Source organism: Rhinoraja longicauda, chromosome 3, assembly GCF_053455715.1.
Source record: "Rhinoraja longicauda isolate Sanriku21f chromosome 3, sRhiLon1.1, whole genome shotgun sequence".
Classification (NCBI taxonomy): domain Eukaryota; kingdom Metazoa; phylum Chordata; class Chondrichthyes; order Rajiformes; family Arhynchobatidae; genus Rhinoraja; species Rhinoraja longicauda.
The window spans coordinates 85,751,990-85,773,762 of record NC_135955.1 but is presented as its reverse complement, the minus strand read 5'-3'; the positions used below and the strand labels follow the sequence as shown (position 1 = coordinate 85,773,762).

The following is a 21,773-nucleotide window of genomic DNA, read 5'->3' as shown; positions in this document are numbered from 1 at the left end:
GCAGCTTTGTGCTCATGATACATTATCTTCCCTCAACCCCTCTGTTTCTTCAGACAACCAAAATGACACTGTGCTTCTCCAGTCATTTCTAACCAAGTATGCCTGCCTCGCCTTTGTTCAATTCTTACCTTTTTGAGGTTGAGTTTAGTTTACTGTCACATGTACTGAGGTGCAGTGAAATGTTATTACATGATTACACTTCAACCAGCAACAGTGTACAAATATATGTTCAAGAGAATAAGTGAATAATGTTTAGTACAAGATAAAGTCCAGTAAAATCTAATCAAAGTATAGAAATATATAAGACATAATTGTTAATATTAATAATATTACGAATGTATGTGATAAGTATATTTTATTAATATGTACTTATGTTTAATAAAAATATTTATCAACAAAAAAAATCTAATCAAAGATAGTCCGAGGGTCTCCAATGAGGTAGATAGTAGCTCAGGACTGCTCTCTAGTTGACGGTAGGATGATTCAATTGCCTGACAACAGCTGGGACGAAACCGTGCCTGAATCTGGAGGTGTGTGTTTTCACACTACTATACCTTTTGCCTGATGGGAGAGGTGAGTAGAGGCAGTGGCCAGGGTGCGAGATTATGCTGCTGGCCTTGATGAGGCAGCGTGAGGTGTAAAATGGAGTCAATGGAAGGGACGCTGGTTTGTGTGATGGCCTGGACTGCGTCCACAATTCTCTGCTACCCAATTAAAGGCAAAGCTACAAAACAATGGTTTTGATCCACGTTAGAAGGAAGCAGGTGATATTCAGTTGAATCTTTTCATTTCTTTTGTCTTATCCTACCTGTGCAGTTGAATTGTGCGTTGGACAATCACACCGCACAAACAATCACACTGCACAACCTTATTAACCGTTAGTCTGTAAATTTCCCCAAGTGTGTTTGGGGGTGGATGAGAATGTGGGATAACCTTGAACTAGTGTGGACATTGAGATCAAGGTGGACTGCCAAGAACAATGGGGGGGGGGGGGGGGACCCTGCGGAAGGTCGTGGAGAACGTCCATTCATACATTCTCATTCACCCGCCTTATCTATGATGCTAACCAACATTAGCTCCTCATCCACTCACAAATCAAACAACTAAAACTTCAATCAGGTCGCTGATTAAACATTAAACTTCAACCATTGTTTTGTAGCTTTGCCTTTAATTGGGTAGCAGAGAATTGTGTGAGTCAAATTCATTACATCTTCAAATTCATTATAAATGCTGAAATTCCAGCAAGTGAGATAAAAGGTGGGACGAGAGGAAAATTAAGAGGAAAAGGTTGGGATCAAGAAATTAAAAGGCGAAAGAAAAAAAAATACTGGCTCACAGAAAAACTCTGCGATTATTATTTCACAGATTCAGCAGTTTACCTTGGTATTTAAGCCTTGACCAGATTCAATTCCACCATGTGATATTATAACTGAACCATCACTGGCAAATACTGAAACAGTGCCTGAAATAAATAATTGTTGTCAGGAAACACAGCGTGTACTCCAGAACAATTAACATGCCAAAATGAAAAGTTACTACATTTTCTCATAGTTGATAGTATAAGCTTAGTTTAGTTTAGCGACACAGTGTGGAATCAGGCCCTTCGGCTCACGAGTACATGCCGACCATCGATTGATCACCCGTTCACACTTGTTCTATATTATCCCAGTTTTGCATCCACTCATTGCACAGTAGGGGCAATTTACAGAGGCCAATTCACCTACCACTCCGCATGCCTTTGGGATGTGGGAGGAAATGGAAACACCTGAAGGAAACCCAGGTGCTCAGAGGTGGAAAGTGCAAACTCCACACAAACATCATCCAAGCTCAGGACTGAACCCACAGTGGAGGCAAGGTCAGTGGATATATTCAAGGCAGATATAGATAGATTCTTGATTAGTACAGGTGTCAGAGGTTATGGGGAGAAGGCAGGAGAATGGGGTTAGGAGGGAGAGATAGATCAGCCGTGATTGAATGGCGGAGTAGACTTGATCGGCCGAAAGGCCTAATTCTACTCCTAACACTTATGATCAGAGACTCTCATAATTTTATACACTTCTATCAGGTCTCCCTGCAACCTCCGGCGTTCCAGAGAAAACAATCCAAGTCTGTCCAACCTGTAGTTAATACCCCTGAATGCTTTGAGAAATGTGAGAAATAACTGTAGATAACCTGTAATTAGCATTTCAGATGGTAATCTATTTAGTAGGCCAATGAGAAGATGCTTCCTGTAGATAACTATTTTGGGGTTAGTAAAAGATTAAATTGCCTAAGGCAAAGCTTCACTGAGAATGTTATTAATATTATAAGGCATCTGCAATTCAGTTTAATGAAGTAATAGAATAAAGGGAATAAATGATATATACTCTTTCCTCATAAGGAAAGGATGGAATGGCGAGGTTTATAGTTGCAGAAATTTATATATGTGTGAGTCAAATTCATTACATCTTCAAATTCATTATAAATGCTGATTGGAAAAAAAGTGTGGAAATGGACAGATGACATTGTGGAGGGGGGACCCTTCTTCATACTGATGGAGTAGGGGGAAGAAAACTGGAAAAGAGATAGGGATGGGACAAAGCCTGGCAAGTTGTGGGTAAATGCAGGTGAAGGGAGTGATTGAGGGGTGGATGGAGATATGACAGGTGAAAACGAGACAAAAGGGTGTCAGATAAGGAAAGGAGAGGAGCAAAATGTAAAGCAAGAGAAAGGGCTATGGGTGGAAGGGGAAAAAGAAAATAAAAGGAACTATGGGATTGGGCGATGGAGGAGGAGTACACAGGGGAGCAAAGGGGCTGGATGAAGGGGCGGTGGGAGACGTCTGCCGAAATGGGTAAGCACCGAAGTGGCGGTGGGTGGGGAGCAGGGAAAGTGGACAATAGGTGCAGGAGTAGGCCATTCGGCCCTTCAAGCCAGCACCGCCATTCAATGTGATCATGGCTGATCATTCACAATCAGTACCCCGTTCCTGCCTTCTCCCCATACCCCCTGACTCCGCTATCCTTAAGAGCTCTATCTAGCTCCCTTGAAAACATCCATAGAATTGGCCTCCACTGCCTTCTGAGGCAGAGAATTCCACAGATTTACAACTCTCTGACTGAAAAAGTTTTTTCCTCATCTCCGTTCTAAATGGCCTACCCCTTAATCGTAAACTGTGGCTCCTGGTTCTGGATTCCCCAACATTGGGAACATGTTTCCTGCCTCTAACGTGCCCAATTCCTTAATAATTTTATATGTTTCAATAAGATCCCCTCTCATCCTAAATTCCAGTGTATACAACCCTAGTCGCTCCAGTTCTAGTGTATACAAGCCTAGTCGCTCCAGAAAAGAGGGGGTGGAGGGTTAGGGTAGCTATTACATGAAATTGGAGAATTCAATGGTCATATCATAGGGTTGTAAGTTACCTAAGTGGAATATGAGATGCTGTTCTTCCAGTTTGCATTTGCCCCCACCTTGGACCATTTCTCCCACCATGCTCCACTAACTTGGATTATTTCCTCTGGAGCGTCAGAGGTTGAGGGGAGACCTGATAGAAGTATATAAATTAATGAGAGACAATTATGAGAGGGTGGTGGGTGTATGGAGCAAGCTGCCAGAGGAGGTAGTTGAGGCAGGGACTATTGCAAAGTTTAAGAAACAGTTAGACAAGTGCATGGATAGGACAGGTTTGGAGGGATATAGACCAAATGCAGGCAGGTGGGACTAGTGTAGCTGGGACGTGTTGGACAGTATGGGCAAGTTGGGCCAAAAGCCTGTTTCCCCTGTTTCCCCTCCCCTCCTCCCCCAACCCCTCCCAGCCCCACTCTCCTCCCACCCCCACTCCCCCCTCCCTTCCACCACCCCTTCCCCTCCTCCCCCCTCCCATCCCACCCCCACTCCTCTCCCCACTCCCCCCTCCCTTCCCCCCGACCCCCACCCCCCCTCCCCCGCACCCCATCCCCCCTCAACATCAACGGGCCTCACGCTATGCAGCAAGGCGAACCCAGCGGCGAGGCAAGTCGGGGCCAGCGGCGAGGCGAGGTGAACCCAGCGGCGAGGTGAGGCGGGGCCAGCGGCGAGGCGAGGCGGGGCCAGCGGCGAGGTGAGGCGGGGCCAGCGGCGAGGTGAGGCGGACTGAGGCGAGCGGCGGGGCGGGGCGAGAGGCAGGGCGAGCGGCGAGGTGTGTGTTTTGTGGAAATCGGAATCGCGGAAATGAAATAAGAAAGCGGAAACTTTCCGCCAAATTCGGAAAGGTTGGGAGGTATGTGACTGCGTAGATAGGGTAAAAAATGAGTACCTTTCCCCCACAGGGTGGAAATATCGAAGACTCGAGGTCAAAGCTCTCGTCTGCTGAGGGGACAAAGTTTAAAGGAGACGTGCAAGGCAAGATTGTTTTGCACAATGGTGGGTGCCTGGAACACACGGCCAGAGGTGGAGGCAGATACGATAATAGCGTTTAAGAGGCTTTTATTTAGTCGCATGGTTGTGCATGGAAATGGATCGCGTGCAGGCAGAGGAGATTAGTTTAACCTGCCACCATGTTTGGCATGGACATTGCAGCTCAAAGGGCTTGTTCCTGCACTGCACTGGTCTCTGCTCTGAATAAATACAATTTGTTTTACTGTCAAATGCAATAAAAGTGATACCTTCACCATGAAAGCCAACATGCGGAATAATTGTGAACAGTGATCTCAACATGTGCACAAAAAGGGAAACCACTACACATGCCGGCAGAGAACAAAAAGGCCATTATATTTCCATGTCCAGGAAATCCCCTTCTGCTTTCAGTTGTACTCTTAACCAGTTTCTGCACCGCGCGGTATTAGTGTCAACACTCACACAGGTAACATCCCCAGCTCCAGTACAAGCAGTATTTAAGAGGAACCACCGCCAGTCCTTTCTTCTTCCACAGATTGTCGGCGTTAAACTTCTTAATTGTTTCCATGCGTCCTGCCACATCCACTTTTGTTAACTGAGCTGTCCAGAGTGAAGCCAACAAAAGATGTTAATGCTCCAATGCACCAGAGGCACACTGAAGAAAAGGCTCTGTGTTGTTTCCATGTCTCCTAAGTGTCTCGTAGACTTCTGAGTACAATGGCCAATTTGAAGTAACCGTTTTGTTTAAATGTTATTTTGTGTATTCATCAGCGGATAGGTTGGAAATGAAATTAAAAATTAGATGATCTACGAACTGTGCTTGCAAATAGTTGAACAGTGCACTATGCAAGAAAAGAGCGCACTGTTCTGCATTCATATGTCTAATTTGCCACATTTTAACTAATTTACCCTGGTAATTTGCCCTCCAGATGCAGAGACAGTTTCTTCCCAGCTGTTATCAGGCAACTTTACCATCCTACCACAACTAGAGAGCAGTTGAGCAGTTCTGAACTATTATCTATTTCATTGGAGAACCTCGAACTATCTTTGATCGGACTGCACTGGTTTTATCTTACACTAAACATTATTCACGTTATTTCCTTTATCATGTATCTATCTGTACACGGTGGATGGTTTGCTTGTAGTCATGTAGTGTTTTTTCGCTGACTGGTTAGCTCGCAACAAAAGCTTTTCACTGCATCTCGGTACACGTGACAATAAACTAAACTCAACTGATATTTTTTGTATTATTAGTAATAATGACTAATAATATATTTGTTGCTCCCATTAGCACAGCAAGCACCGAGCCACCTCATAGTGCATCTGACCAAAGATGGGACTTTCATACAAGAAGATAGATACAAAATGCTGGAGTAACTCAGTGGGACGGGCAGCATCTCTGGAGAAAAGGAATAGGTGACGTTTCAGGTCGAGACCCTTCTTCAGATCTTCATATACTTCCATATACTTTGACTGGTCACCCTGGGGAAAACGTGCAGAGAAATGTAATCAACCTGATCCTCAGCAGCAACACAGAGACGATGGTAAGCCATCTTATAAGACCTAGCTTGTATCATAATATCCCTGCTATTACTAGGGGGAAGGTGCTTGGGAAGCTGAAAGGGCTGAAGGTGGATGTCACCTGGACCGGATGGACTACACCCTAGGGTTCTGAAAGAGGTGGCTTTAGAGATTGTAGAGGCATTGATAGTGATATTTCAAGAATCACTAGAATCAGGAGTGGTTCTAGATGATTGGAAAATTGACAGCATTACCCCACTGCACAAGAAGGGAGCAAAGCAGAATAGTGGGAACTATAGGCCGGTTAGTCTGACCGATGGTTCGTAAGATTTTAGAGTCCATTATTATTAAGGAGGGGAGGCTGCAGATGTTGTTTACCTAGATTTTCAGAAAGCCTTTGATAAGGTGCCACACGGGTAGCTGCTAAGAAAGATGAGAGCACAGAGTGTCAAAGGGCAGATACTAGCATGGATAGCAGGTTGGCTGGATGGCAGAAGACAGAGTGGCAATAAAGGGAGCTTTTTCTGGTTGGCTGCCAGTGACTAGTGGAGTTCCGCAGGGCTCGGTGCTGGAGCCGGTGCTCTTCACGTTGTATATTAATGATTTGGACGAAGGGTTTGAAGGCTTTGTGGACAAGTTTGCAGATGATACAAGAATAGGTGGAGGGGCAGGTAGTGGAGAGAAAGCTGGGACTCTGCAGAAGGCCTTGGATAGGTTGGGAGAGTGGGCAGAGAACTGGAATATAGTGTAGCAAAGTGTGGAGTCATGCATTTTGGTAGCAGGAATAAAGGAGTAAATTATTTTCTAAATGGGGAGAGAATCCAGAAATCGGAGGTGCAAAGGGACTTTGGAGTGCTGGTACGGCACGGTAGCGCAGCGGTAGAGTTGCTACTTTACAGCGAATGCAGCGCCGGAGACTCAGGTTCGATCCTGACTACGGGTGCTGTACTGTAAGGAGTTTGTACGTTCTCCCCGTGACCTGCGTGGGTTTTATCCGAGATCTTCGGTTTCCTCCCACACTCCAAAGACGTACAGGTATGTAGGTTAATTGGCTGGGTAAATGTAAAAATTGTCCCTAGTGGGTGTAGGATAGTGTTAATGTACGGGGATCGCTGGGCGGCACGGACTTGGAGGGCCGAAAAGGCCTGTTTCCGGCTGCATATATATGATATGATATGATACAAGATTCCCAAAAAGTTAATCTGCAAGTTGAATCGGTAAGAAAGAAAGCAAACGCAATACTAGCATTTAATTCGAGAGGGCTTGTATACAAAAAAAGGATGTAGTGCTGAGACTCTATAGCTGGTCAGGCCGCATTTGGAATATTGTGAGCAGTTTTGGGCACCATATCTGAGGAAGAATGTGGTGGCTCTGGAAAGGGTCATAGGAAGTTTACAAGAATGATACCAGGAATGAGTAGGTTGAGCATATGATGAGCATTTGACGTCGGGGCCTGTACTCGCTGGAGTTTAGAAGAATGAGGGGGGGGACCTCATTGAAATGTATAGATTAGTGAAAGGCTTCGATAGAGTGGATGTGGAAAGGATGTTTCCATTAGTGGGAGAGTCTAGGACTAGAGGTCATAGCCTCAGAATTGAAGGACGTTTTTTAGGAAGGAGATAATGAGGAATTTCTTTAGTCAGAGGGTGATGAATCTGTAGAATTCTTTGTCACAGAAAGCTGTGGAGGCCAAGTTAGTGGATATACTTAAGGCAGAGATTGATGGATTCTTGATTAGTATAGGTGTCAGAGGTTATGGGGAGAAGGCAGGAGAATTGGGTTTTGAGGGAGAGATAGATCAGCCATGATTGAATGGAAGAGTAGACTTGATGGGCCGAATGCCCAAATTCTGGTCCTATCACTTGATCTTATGACCCAGAGTCTGAAGAAGGGTCTCGACCCGAAACATCACCCATTCCTTCTCTCCAGAGACTCTGCCTGACCCACTGAGTTACTCCAGCATCCTCAGTGTAAACCAGCACCTGCAGTTCCTTCCTACAAAATTAGAATGAAAAATGAGAATTATTTTACAGCTTCTTTGGACTTCCCAATTTGCATGGAAATCCTGATGCTGCTGCTAGTTGTGTGAAGAATGGTTAGCTGGGACATGTGTAAATATTCTCCACAAAATCCAGACCTTTAAATACCCAATTACTTCTGCTTGTAATCCCTTACCATAACACCTGCCCACACTCTACCAAGCTGGGTGGGTAACTTGTTTTCAGGTTTGGTCATGCTATAATTGCTATATAATATGGGAAACAAGAGTATAAGAGTTATGATTTATTTGGAACTGTAAGAACCCAATTGATGGTTGGTGGCTGATACTGATATTTCCAGTAGTGCAATTTAGTTTAGAGATACAATGTAGAAACAAGCCCTTCGGCTCAACTAGTCCGTGCGGACCAGCGATCTCCACACATTAACACTATCCTACACACACTAGGGACAATTTACAATTATACCAAACCAATTAACCTGCAAACTTGTACATCTTTGAAGTGTGGGAGGAAACCAGAGATCCCGGAGAAAACTCATGCAGGTCACAGGGAGAACGTACAAACAAGTACCCGGGATCGGGTCAGGATGGCACCCGGGACTCTGGCACTGTAGGAAGCACCTCTTCCGCTGAGCCCCAGGAAGACCATGTTCTCACTGGTTCATGCCACTGAAGTGTTGAATTGTTCATAACGGCCACTGCTGTTCCACACTCAGATGATCGTTCCCGGTCATCATGAACACACAGTATGTACAAATCATTCAAAGCTGGTCTGGAGAGCTATAGAAACGTTGATTCTAGAATGACCAATTGCCCAATTACCAAAAACTATTCAGCGATAAATGTCCTGTGCAGGACACTTGCTTTGGGTGTCATAGGCCGCTGTTTTGTGACTAGCTTTATTAAATATTATCCTTTGAATAGATTGGCTCATTTTAGTGAACCTGCAAGTGGTTTGTTTTTTGTCTTTCAGGATTATAATCAGAATTAGTGTCGGTAAATCAAAGAACAATGAATAATCGTCAATTAAAAAGAAAAAACGTTTTGTTGCTGGGGTTTGCAATGTGCACAAAGGTATTTATGCACCACTTTTAGATGCAACTGCCAAAACATCAGTGTGATGTTTTAGAGTGTCCTTAAGGAATTCCAAATATGTATCTGTAGATAGCATTGACATAATTGAATAGATTGAATATTCAGTGGTCAGAAATCAAGTTATGCACCACTATTTAAGTTGTCAACCTTAAACACTCACTTATAGCATGAAATATATCAGCTCAGAACAAAATCAGAACCTATCAGTGATAAAGTTGAAAACTTACATGCGTAGAGGTTTTGAATGCTGCAATAAGGCAGAGTAAAGCCCATTGGTGTTAGGTCACCCTGAGCATACAGGTTCTTCTGCTTTACGACAATTGGATCCAATGATAGAAACTTGGCCACGTGTTCCAGAACAGTCTCGATGACAAATATGATGGGCTTTGAACCTGTATGTGTAGAATGTTTACATGTTTAAATTCGGCCACATTGATACAATTCTATCCGATGAAAGTCATGATCACTTCACTGCTGAATTTATTGTGTAAGTTCGGCTGCCATTCCAACACCACTCTGTGCTAGATACAATGCTGCAGATGAAATAGCTTGTTCCAAATAGATTAGCGACCTCATGCACTTATTCAAAGAGCCTTAAGTTTTATGTTTCTCAACCAAAATTTCTCATTCTATCATCATCATCATCAAAGTCTGGGTATTTGCCTATTCATTCATTTAATGTCCATGTCCTGGTCTCGGACATGGTGGTCTGCAGCACAGGGGTTCCGCAGGGAACAGTGCTAGCTCCATTCTTGTTCACCCTGTACACTGCGGACTTCAGGCACAGCTCTGCAGACCCCTATCGACAGAGGTTCTCCGACGACTCTGCCATCGTCGGCCTCATCACAGGCGATGATGACAGGGCGTACAGAGAACTGATCAAGGAGTTTGTGGACTGGTGCCAGTGGAACCGCCTCCGGACCAACGCGGAGAAAACCAGGGAGATGGTGGTAGATTTCCGCAGGCACAGGCAGGTCCCCCCGACACCGGTGAACATCCAGGGAATGGACATCGAGAGGGTGGATTCTTAAGTACCTGGGTGTCTACCTCAATAATAAATTGGACTGGACCGAAAACACCGATGCTCTATACAGAAAGGGCCAGAGCAGACTTTATCTGCTAAGGAGAGTTAGGTCCTTTGAAGTGCAGGAGGCACTCCTAAGGACCTTCTACAACAGTGGTTGCATCAGCCATTTTCTATGGAGTGGTCTGCTGGAGCAGCAGCATCTCAGCGGCGGAAGGGAAGAGACTTGACAAGCTGGTCAGGAAGGCCAGCTCTGTCCTGGGTTGCACCCTCGACTCAGTGCAGGTGGTGGGAGAGAGGAGAAATGTGGCAAAGTTAACATCGCTGCTGGACAACGACTCCCACCCCATGCAGGACACTGTCACTGCACTGAGTAGCTCCTTCAGTGACAGACTCCTTCACCCCAAGTGCGTGAAGTAGAGATATAGGAGGTCCTTCCTTCCTGCTGCTTTGAGACTGCACAACCAGCACTGCTCCCAGCAGTCGAGCCAACAGTAACAGTTAAGAACACACAGAAAACTGACGACAATTTATCCTTGTCTTTACTTTTATTTATAATGTCTTGCTATCCACTTTGCTGCTGTAACACTGTAAACTTCCCTGGTGTGGGATGAATAAAGGAATATATTATATTATTAATAATTGCGATAAATGCTGTATTGGTAATCTAAAATTATTTCTTATTTCGGTCCTAAATTTTGCTTTGACATTCGATAAGAAGTTTAATTCTACTATCAATATATTTTGCACAAACAAATTTTCTCATTTACCCAAATCAATGCGGGATGCCAGTGGGAAATGCTGGATACCAGTGGGAAATGTGTATGAAGGAGCTGCAGATGCTGGTTTAAACCGAAGATAGCCACAAAATCTATCTACCAGTGGGAAATTATGAATACTAGTGGGAAAAACTGGATGCCAGTGGGAAGCGATGGATACCAGCGGGAAACGATGGATACCAGAGGGAAATCACTACAACCTGGTTCACCTCCTATCCAGGTATAGGCCAATGGTCCAGAGGATGCCTGTGACCACAAGGTAATTGAGGAGGAGGTCACAGGAGGCCTGTGACGCTCTACAGGGCTGTTTTGAGGTCAGACTGGGACGCACTCTGTAGTCCCCATGGAGAGGACATTCATGGACTTGCCGACTGTTTTACCAGTTACATAAAGTTCTGTGTGAATAACGTTGTCCCTGAGGAGACTGTTCACTGTTTCCCCAACAACATGCCCTGGGTCACCAGTGACATAAAGGCTCTTCTCAACCAGATGAAGAGGGTCTTTAGGAATGGTGACAGGGAGGAGGTGAAACGGGTGCAGAAAGGCCTGAAGGTGAGACTGAGACAGGAAGAAGCCGGAGTGCAAACTTCAGCAGAACAACATGAGGGGTGTGTGGAGCAGGATGAAGAGCATTACAGGCTACAAGAAGACCAGTGGCCTGGGGAGGGAAAGCAATCAGGACTGGGCCAATCAGCTAAACCTGTTTTTTAATTGATTTGATGGTGGGGCCTCTGCCCACCCTCCCCCCTGCTCCCCGACAGTCTGTCCCCCTCAATCCCCCTGGTCCACTTCCTCTGCCCTTTCTTTGCCTGACCATCAAGGCTGAGCAGGTGAGGAAAGAGCTGAGCAGACTCTGCCCAGGCAATGCCACAGATCCCGATGGTGTCAGCCCTAGGAGCAGACTCTGCCCAGGCAAAGCCACAGATCCTGATGGTGTCAGCCCTAGGGTACTCAAGGGGTGTGCCAGCCAGTAGTGCGGAGTACTACAGCATATCTTCAACGTGAGCCTGAGCCTGGAGAGGGTTCCTGTGATGTGGAAGACATCCTCCCTGGTTCCGGTACCAAAGAGGATGCACCCCAGCTCCTCCAATGACTACAGACCGGGGGCGCTGACTTCACACATCAAGAGGTCCCTGGAGAGGCTGGTGCTCACTCATCTGTGACCCCTGGTTAAACCCTACCTGGACCCCCTGCAGTTCACTAACCAAACAAAGATGGGGTTGAGGACGCCATCATCCACCTGCTCCATCATTCCTATGCTCACCTGAATAAGCCGGGAAACATTGTGAGAGTCATGGTTTTTTTTACTTCTCCAGTGGTTTTAACACCATTCGGCCTGCACCACTAGGGAGCAAGCTAACAAAAATGCCAGTGGATGCTCCATTGGTGTCCTGGATCACAAACTACCTGACTGGACGATCACAATATGTCAGGCTACTGAACGGTGTCCACGGCAACACAGGGCCTCCACAGGGGACAGTCCTCTTTCCCTTCCTGTTCACCATCTACACCTCGGACTTCAGATACGACTCGGACTCCTGCCACCGGCAGAAGTTTTTGGATGATTCTGCAATTGTGGGCTGCATCAGTGAGGGGAGGGAAGCTGAATACAGAGGTGTAGTCAACGACTATGAGTGGTGTGGGCTGAATCACCTGCAGCTCAACACCGACAAGACTAAGTAGTTAATGGTGGACTTTAGGAGGAGAGGAACATTCCTGTCCCCTGTCTCCATCAATGGTGTGGATGTGCAGTTTACCAAGGAGTACAAATACCTTTGAGTGTACCTGGGCAGTAAACTGGACTGGTTCAGGAACGCTGAGGCCCTGTACAAAAAGGGACAGAGCCGGCTGTACTTTTTGAGAAGGCTTCGCCCCTTCAACGTCTGCAATAAGATGCTGCAGATGTTCTACCAATCGGTGGTAGCTAGTGCCATCTTAGTCATAGAGTGATATAGTGGAAACAGGCCCTTCGGCCCAACTCGTCCACACCGGCCAACAATGTCCCAGCTACACTAGTCTCAATTGCCTGCGCTTGGTCCATATCCCTCCAAAACCTTCCTATCCATGTACCTGTTTAATTGTTTCTTAAACAATGGGATAGTCCCTGTCACAACTACCTCCTCTGGCAGCTTGTTCCATACACCCACCACCCTTTGTGTGAAAAAGTTACCCCTCGGATTCCTCGGAGGATTTGAGTATAGGAGTAGAGGTCCTCTGCAGTTGCACAAGGCCCTGGTGAGACCACAGCTGGAATATTGTATGCAGTTTTGGTCTCCTAATTTGAGGAAGGACATCCTTGCTATTGAGGCAGTGCAGCGTAGGTTCACAAGGTTAATCCCCGGGATGGCGGGACTGTTATATGAGGAAAGATTAGGAAGACTGGGCTTGTATTCACTGGAATTTAGAAGGATGAGAGGGGATCTTATGGAAATGTACAGAATTATAAAAAGGGTGAGAGGGGATCTTATGGAAATGTACAGAATTATAAAAAGACTGAACAAGCTAGATGCAGGAAAATTATTCTCAATGTGTGTGTGTGTGTGTGTGTATAATATATATATATGAGAGAATTAAGAAAACTCTTTATAGAATTCTCTAAATTAAGAATTAAAAAATCTTATATTTATGTATCATTAAAAGATTTTTTCTTAATTCTTAATTATATATATATAAAATATATATATAATGAAAAGTTTTTTTGTTAATCAAAAACAAAAATCATATAACAAACTAAAAGATCAAAAAATATATATTTTTAATTTAAAAACCACCAAAGGATTTAAAACCAAAACAATAAAAATGACTGTGTGTGTGTGTAAATATATATATAAACTGGTATTTTTAATAGTGTCCAAGGGGTTTTAAATTTGATTGGCACAACCCTTCATGAATGGAATCGACAATGTGGACAGCTGGCGAGCCTGGGGCAAGGCCTCGGCAGCTGTCATGGCAACCCAGGGGCAGGACCTGCTCCATATGCGTGGAGAGACCCTCTGCTCTGCTGGGCTTCTCGGACAGACTGGGAACTGGCTTTCCAAAGCACTGCATATGCTGCAGGAAAGAGCTCGTCTCAATAGCAGGCAAATCGAGTCTGGGTAGCTTGACTGTCGTATGTTGAAAGGCTGGAGCAATTGGGCTTGTATACACTGGAATTTAGAAGGATGAGGGGGGATCTTATTGAAACATATAAGATAATTAGGGGATTGGACACATTAGAGGCAGGAAACATGTTCCCAATGTTGGGGGAGTCCAGAACAAGGGGCCACAGTTTAAGAATAAGGGGTAGGCCATTTAGAACGGAGATGAGGAAGAACTTTTTCAGTCAGAGAGTGGTAAAGGTGTGGAATTCTCTGCCTCAGAAGGCAGTGGAGGCCAGTTCGTTGGATGCTTTCAAGAGAGAGCTGGATAGAGCTCTTAAGGATAGCGGAGTGAGGGGGTATGGGGAGAAGGCAGGAACGGGGTACTGATTGAGAGTGATCAGCCATGATCGCATTGAATGGCGGTGCTGGCTCGAAGGGCTGAATGGCCTACTCCTGCACCTATTGTCTATTGTCTATTGTCTATTGTCTATAGTATAGGAAAATAACTGCAGATGCTGGTACAAATCGAAGGTATCACAAAATGCTGGAGTAACTCAGCAGGTCAATCTCCAATACATGATATAGTTGATAGCAGTCATCAGTAATTTCTCCCTTTGACTAGTTTAACCATTTAAGATGCACATATCTCTTACCTGGAGATCTGCACCAGGTGTGAGGTGCACGGTTTGTCTTTAAAGCTACAGGAATCAGCTGCCAATTCTTACACCTGTAGGCTGCAAAAAGTAATAGTGTCATGAAGCAGAAATGCTAAAGGCTACTGATCACATCTCAAACTATATTACAACCTCAGCAATATTATTATTGACTTAAGCTTTGAAAGATTGCTGGCTATTTTAGATGTCACAAAAATTGAACAATTCCCATAAATGAATGCAGCGAAAGTTTATAATAACTAAAGGATATTTTCTGGTTGATAACTCGGAATTATGAATGTAGAGGGAGAAAAGTTAGGTCAAACATGTTTTCAGTGGCTAGATTTATTAAATGCCTGTAATATTAGATGGAGGTGTTGCATTTAATGGAGGTAATTTTAATCTTAACTAAACACAAAGGCAGATTCTAGAAATTTGATAAATGCTGAAAATTGTCAGCAGGTTTGTGGAAAGAGAAAAAGACAACATTTTCAGATTTGCGCATTTTTGTCACAACATCTACAACCTGATGAGTTTTTCCAGCTTATTCTGTTTTTGATTTTAATCTAATCTGTCCAAAGAGATGATCAGTAAACATCAGGCAGATCACTCATGAAAAGAGTATAGTGTAGGAGCAACTCAGCAGGGCAGGCAGCATCTCTGGAGAACATTTATGGGTGACGTTTTGGGTCGGGCCCCTTCTTCAGACTGATTGTAGTGGGGGGTGGGGAGAAAGCTGAATGAGAAGTGGGGGCACAGTGGCACACTGGTTGCGTTGCTGCCTTAGAGCACCAGAGACCCCGGGTTCGATCCTGACTATGGGCGTACGGAGTTTGTACGTTCTCTCTGTGACCATGTGGGTTTTCTCCAGGTGCTCCAGTTTCCTCCTACACTACAAAGATGTGCAGGTTTGTAGGTTAATTGGCTTCGGTAAAATTGTGAATTGTTCCTAGTGTGTAGGATAGTCAAAAGGTAATAAGGTCATACGTGATAGGAGCAGAATTAGGCCATTCGGCCCATTAAGTCTACTCCGCCATTCAATCATGGCTGATCTATCACTCCCTCCCAACCCCATTCTCCTGTCTTCTCCCCTTAACCCGACACGCGTACTAATCAAAAATCTATCTCTCTCTGCTGTAAAAATATCCATTAACTTGACCTCCACAGCCTTCTGAGGCAATGAATTCCAGATACTCCAGCCTCTTGACTAAACAAATTCCTCCTCATCTCCTTCCCAGATGTTCGTTTACTTGAGATACTTTACTTTGGATATTTTGAGCATTTCTACTTTTAATAACTATTTTTTATTTGAGAGATTCATGTCTGTGCTTATCAAGATGGAGGTTTTTGATTTCCCAAGAGGTCAAGTGCACATTCTAAAAGTTGTTGAAAGGAAGATAATATTTTACAGCAATGACCATTCAGCACATAGCTTTAAGGTGACAGCGGCAAGGTTTAAAGGAAATGTGGGGAGCGTGGAATTTAAAAAAAAACACACACAGAGGGTGGTGACTGTCTGGAATGCGCTGCTGGAGGCAGTGGTTGAGGCAGACACGATAGTGACATTTAAGAGACTTTTGGATAGGCGCACGGATATGCGGGGAATGGAGATATCAGGGAATGGAGACGTCAGGGGTTATGGGGAGAAGGCAGGAGAACGAGGTTAGGAGGGAGAGATAGATCGGCCATGATTGAATGGCGGAGCAGACTTGATGGGCCGAATGGCCTAATTCTGCTCCGATCACTTATTAACCTTACATATGGATTATGTGCAGGATGATAAAGTTGGTCTTGGCATCAAGTCCAGCACAGACATTGTGGTCCAAGGGGCTTGTGCTACACTTATCTACATTCCAAATATAATTACACATTTAGACAAGGTAATGTGTTACCTTAAAAGATATTATTGACAAAAAATAGCTCTCTCTTCCCAATCACATTCCAAAACTCCAAATAATAGCACTGACCCGTGTTCAATTTCTTTATAACTCGAGGTGGTAGAATAATTGAGGATGAAATTAGCAGATGTTCATCAGTATATTTTATGCAATTACACCTCTGCCAGCAGAGGAATAAAATGATTTGCAGAAAAATCTATTTTCTATTGTATACTATTTAAAATGAACAGTAGAGACAAAGATAATGCAATCCTATTTCCTGCCAAAACGTATACCAACAAACTTCAGCACCAAAAAGATTTTTCCAATGCATTATTTGCACAGTTATGTATTAAAATTATAATACTAATCATTAGTGAACATGAAATGGCAGACTATTAGATTTGTTGGCTCAAAAGGTTCCATTTGTTGACCAGCTGAGGAACTTAAGGAACTTGGGCGGCACAGCAGTAGAGTTGCTGCCTTATAGTGCCAGAGACCCGGGTTTTATCCTGACTACAGGTGCTGGCTGTACGGAGTTTGTATGTTATCCCTGTGACCGTGTGGGTTTTCTCCGAGACTTTTGATTTCCTCCCACACTCAAACCGTACAGATTTGTAGGTTAGTTGGTTTCGTATAAGTGTAAATTGGCCCTACTGTGTGTAGGATAGTGTTAATGTGCGGGGATCGCTGGTCGGTGCAGACTCGGTGGGCCTAAGGGCCTGTTTCCGCGCTGTATCTCTAAACCAAACTAAACTAAAGCAAAATACCAGGGGGATGGAGAGAAGAGGGGGAGAAGGAGGGAGAGAAGAGGTGGAGAGGGAGGGAGAGAAGAGGTGGAGAGGGAGGGAGAAAAGGGGTGGAGAGGGAGGGTGAGAAGGGGTGAAGGAGGGCGAGAAGGGGTGGAGGGGGAGGGAGAGAAGGGGTGGAGAGGGAGGGAGAGAAGGGGTGGAGAGGGAGGGAGAGAAGGGGTGGAGAGGGAGGGAGAGAAGGGGGAGTGATCATCATCACTCATCAAAGTTCAAAAAATTAACAGCATATTAAACATTAAGTTCAGAAGGGGAAAAGAGGAAGGAAACTAACAAAGAAAGGGGGGCAGGTGGGTCTCCAGTTGGATGGAAGGGAAGGGCAATTAACCATGGATAGTTGATATGATCTGAGACTTTACATTAGTTTATTATTCTCATGTGTACAGAGATAGAGTGAAAAGCTAAACATTGACAATATGCTGATACTGATCTCTTACATTGGTAGATACTTTACCATTATCGGAAAATATCAAGCTCTCCCCAACTTCATTATCATTTGTGCTGCTTCCATTGTTACAGTAGTAAGTAATGATAATGCCGTTTAGTGTGCCGTCCATATCAAACCCAACCTGCAACAAATCAAAAGCATCATCTTTTAAACATAGTTTGTTCTGATAGATTTATAGCATTATGACTGGACTAGCCATTTACTCTACAAGAAATGTGCAGTAATGGACCTCAACAGTGCACCAGACCGATGTATTATTGTGCATTTAAGACTTGTTAAACCACTGAAGTGAAGAAACCAATTAAAACATTTGCACAGACATCAAGAATGTGTAGGCCATGAAACTGACGCTGAAGCTTAATTTTGGCAAGGCTGCACCTGGACCCAAATGAGATTTCCGGAATTTTATTTTTATCCAGCATCTGTTGTGTCTGCTTTTCTATTTTACCAAGAGTCAAGAGTGTTTTGTTGTTATATGTCCCTGAGTAGCAAAGAGTAGGAATAAACGGGTCCTTTTCGGAATGGCAGGCAGTGACTAGTGGGGTACCGCAAGGCTCAGTGCTGGGACCCCAGTTATTTACAATATATATTAATGATTTGGACGAGGGAATTGAATGCAACATCTCTAAGTTTGCGGATGACACGAAGCTGGGTGGCAGTGTTAGCTGCAAGGAGGATGCTAGGAGGCTGCAGAGTGACTTGGATAGATTAGGAGAGTGGGCAAATGCATGGCAGATGCAATATAATGTGGATAAATGTGAGGTTATCCACTTTGGCGGCAAGAACAGGAAAGCAGAGTATTACCTGAATGGTGGCCAATTAGGAAAAGGGGAGATGCAACGTGACCTGGGTGTCATGGTGCACCAGTCATTGAAAGCAAGCGTGCAGGTGCAACAGGCAGTGAAGAAAACGAATGGTATGTTAGCATTCATGGCAAGAGGATTTGAGTATAAGAGCAGGGAGGTTCTGCTGCAGTTGTACAGGGCCTTGGTGAGACCGCACCTGGAGTATTATGTACAGTTTTGGTCTCCTAATCTGAGGAAAGACATTCTAGCCTTAGAGGGAGTACAGAAGGTTCACCAGATTGATCCCTGGGATGGCAGGACTTTCATATGAAGAAAGACTGGATAGACTAGGCTTATACTCGCTGGAATTTAGAAGACTGAGGGGGGATCTTATTGAAACATATAAAATTCTTAAGGGGTTGGAGAGGCTAGATGCGGGAAGATTGTTCCCGATGTTGGGGAAGTCCAGAACCAGGGGTCACAGCTTAAGGATAAGGGGGAAGTCTGTGGAATTCTCTGCCACAGAAGGTAGTTGAGGCCTCGTGTTCTGCTGAAGTTTACACTCCGGCTCCCTTCTGTCTCAGTCTCGCCTTCAGGTCTTTGCACCCTTTTCACCTCCTCCCTGTCACCATTCCTGAAGGCCCTCTTCTTCTGGTTGAGAAGGACCTTTATGACACTGGTGACCCAGGGCTTGTTGTGGAGAGTGGTGAATCTGTGGAATTCTCTGCCACAGAAGGTAGTTGAGGCCAGTTCATTGGCTATATTAGATGTGGCCCTTGTGGCTAAAGGGATCAGGGGGTATGGAGAGAAGGCAGGTACAGGTTACTGAGCTGGATGATCAGCCATGATCATATTGAATGTCGGTGCAGGCTCGAAGGGCCGAATGGCCTACTCCTGCACCTATTTTCTAGGAAATTCTTACTTGCAGCAGCACAACAGAATATGTGAACGTAGTACTCTAAAAAAATATTATAAACGAGAAATAAATAGTTCAGTGTCACACACACACAAACATAATGATAGTGCAAGACAAAACCAATGCCCCCAAGTCTATGTAGTTCAGAGCCTATTTGGAGGTTGCAGTGCTTAATAGCCTGATGGCTGTTGAGAAGAAGCTGTTCCTGAACCTTCTGAACCTGATACTAGCTCCGAATCCTAAATTTTTTACAAGCAGTTTGAATGGATTAAAAGAAGCAGTGTACTTCTGTCCAACGTTTAACTATGGAGTACTAGGATCACTGCTGACCACAGAGTGATGCAGGGCAGGTACACAATTTTAGTTGTGTAAAAGGGTTCCATAGTAATGGGTGGCATTTGCATTGCAAATGTAAAAGAATTGCAACAATGTTAAACCATTCCAAATATAAAAGTAGCACAAAATTTTAAAATCTTCTTTAGCCAGAAAGAACAACACCAAGAACAACACAAACAATTTTATGTCTTAAAATGTTCTTTCGTCAGAGGGTGGTGGATCTGTGGAATTCATTGTCACAGACGGCTGTAGAGGCCAATGGATATCTTTAAGGCGGAGATTGACAGATTCTTGATTAGTAAGGGTTATGGGGTGAAGACAGGAGAATGGGGTTGAGAAGGAAAGGTAGATCAGCCATTATTGAATGGCGTAGACTAGATGGGCCAAATGGCCTAATTCTGCTCCTATAACCAATAAAGTTATAAAATGAGCTATTTGATCTGAAATTCTCCAAATAGTGAATTGTCATAGAGTCCTACAGGATGAAAACAGGCCCTTCGGCCCAACTTGCCCACACATGGGTCAATATGTTCCATCTACTACACTAGTCCCACCAGCCTGCATTTGGCCCATCTCCCTCCAAACCTGTCCTACCCATGTACCCGTCTAAATGTTTCTTAAACGTGGCAATTGTAATTGATTCATTTCTTAATGTTTATGGGAATCATTACATTAATTTGAAGCTAAAGTCAAGATGCTGGAAGAACTCAAATAGTCAGACAGCATCTGTAGAGGGAAAGGGATGGTCAACATTTCGAGTCAAGACCCTGCTTCGGTTCAAGGCAAAGGGGAAAAGATTTAATAGGAATCTGAGGGGTAACCTTTCCCACACAAAGGGTGGTGGGTGTAAAGAACAAACTGCCAGAGGAGGTAGTTGAGGCAGGGTCACTTAATTCTGTCTTAAAACTTACAATTTGTTTCGTTGGGTTGCTGTTGTTTAAATTAACTAAATTATTGCATCGTATGGGAGGCGCATTCCCAATCTCGTTGTACCCCTGTACAATGACAATAAAGATATATTGTATTGTATTGTCTATCCCAACATTTAAGAAACAGTTGGACGTACACGGATAGGACAGATTTGGAGGGATATGGACCAATCGCGGGCAGGTGGGACTAGTGTAGTTGGGACATGTTGGCTAGTGTGAGCAAGTTGGGCTGAAGGGCCTGTTTCCGCGCTGTATGACTGTATGATTCTATGACTCTATCTGGACTGAATGTGGAGAAGAGCACCAGCAGTCTTTTGTGGCTTCATTAGGTTAATCTGGTTCATAGAAAGGCAGCGAATCAAAAACAAAAGAGACAGGCTTGTTCTAACCTTGTATTTGACTACATAACCATGCCGTTTACCAATTGACTTCATGTTGGTGCTCAGGTCCATCTTGCATCGAACTGGTCTGCAAGAAACAAGTGTGGTCATTCATCTGCATTGCAACACAAGAGTACCTTCTTTGACTAATGCAGCAAACCTCCTCAACAGTCCGCACAGAGCAAATACCCAATGGTGAAATCAACTCAATTTTTGTTAAATCCTAGGAGTGCTGCAAAAATGTTTCCAAAACTCTCTTAAATTATGTAGAATAGATCAATCAATCTCATTTAGATTTAACGTGTGCAGGTTTTCAACGTTCAGTGAATTTGTTGCAAAGTTTAACAGATTCATTGAACTTTAAAAGCCAGCACACTACAGTTCAAAAATGTGTTTGCAAAGACAGCAAGTACATTTAAACAGTCTAGTGTTTATTTACCGTAACAATGAAATTCTTAGTTGCAGCAGTTTAACATGCCCATTAGCACAATATATATTTTTTATAAAATTTAATTAATTAATAAACATAATACAAGTGCAAAAAGCAAAAATGCAACTAAATACAGTCTACAGAAGATCATAGTTGCTGAGGTTTGTGTTGTGTAGTGTTCAAGAGCCTGATGGTTGTTGGGAAGAAGCTATTCTTAAACCTGGTGGTCATAATTTTCAGGCTCCTGTATCTTCTTCCTGATGGTAGGGGCCAATTGAGCCCGGATGGCGTGGTTATTTGATGATATAGGCAGCCTTTTTTGGGGCAGCACCTCCTATATGACATGATCATATTGA

General features: G+C 44.1%; 1 protein-coding gene across 3 annotated transcripts in view; it reads right to left on the bottom strand.

Moving 5' to 3' along the window:
- The window catches only part of LOC144592141 (xanthine dehydrogenase/oxidase-like), a 113,385-nt gene that overhangs the window by 15,335 nt on the left and 76,277 nt on the right, over positions 1–21,773 (bottom strand). For all 3 annotated transcript variants that reach the window (XM_078396558.1, XM_078396557.1, XM_078396556.1), the window contains exons 19-24: positions 20,997–21,075; positions 17,648–17,762; positions 14,508–14,588; positions 9,199–9,363; positions 4,819–4,956; positions 1,380–1,462 (exon numbers count right to left, since the gene is read on the bottom strand). In XM_078396558.1, coding sequence (XP_078252684.1) covers positions 1,380–1,462; positions 4,819–4,956; positions 9,199–9,363; positions 14,508–14,588; positions 17,648–17,762; positions 20,997–21,075 — 661 coding nt within the window. The remainder of the gene's footprint in view (positions 1–1,379; positions 1,463–4,818; positions 4,957–9,198; positions 9,364–14,507; positions 14,589–17,647; positions 17,763–20,996; positions 21,076–21,773) is intronic.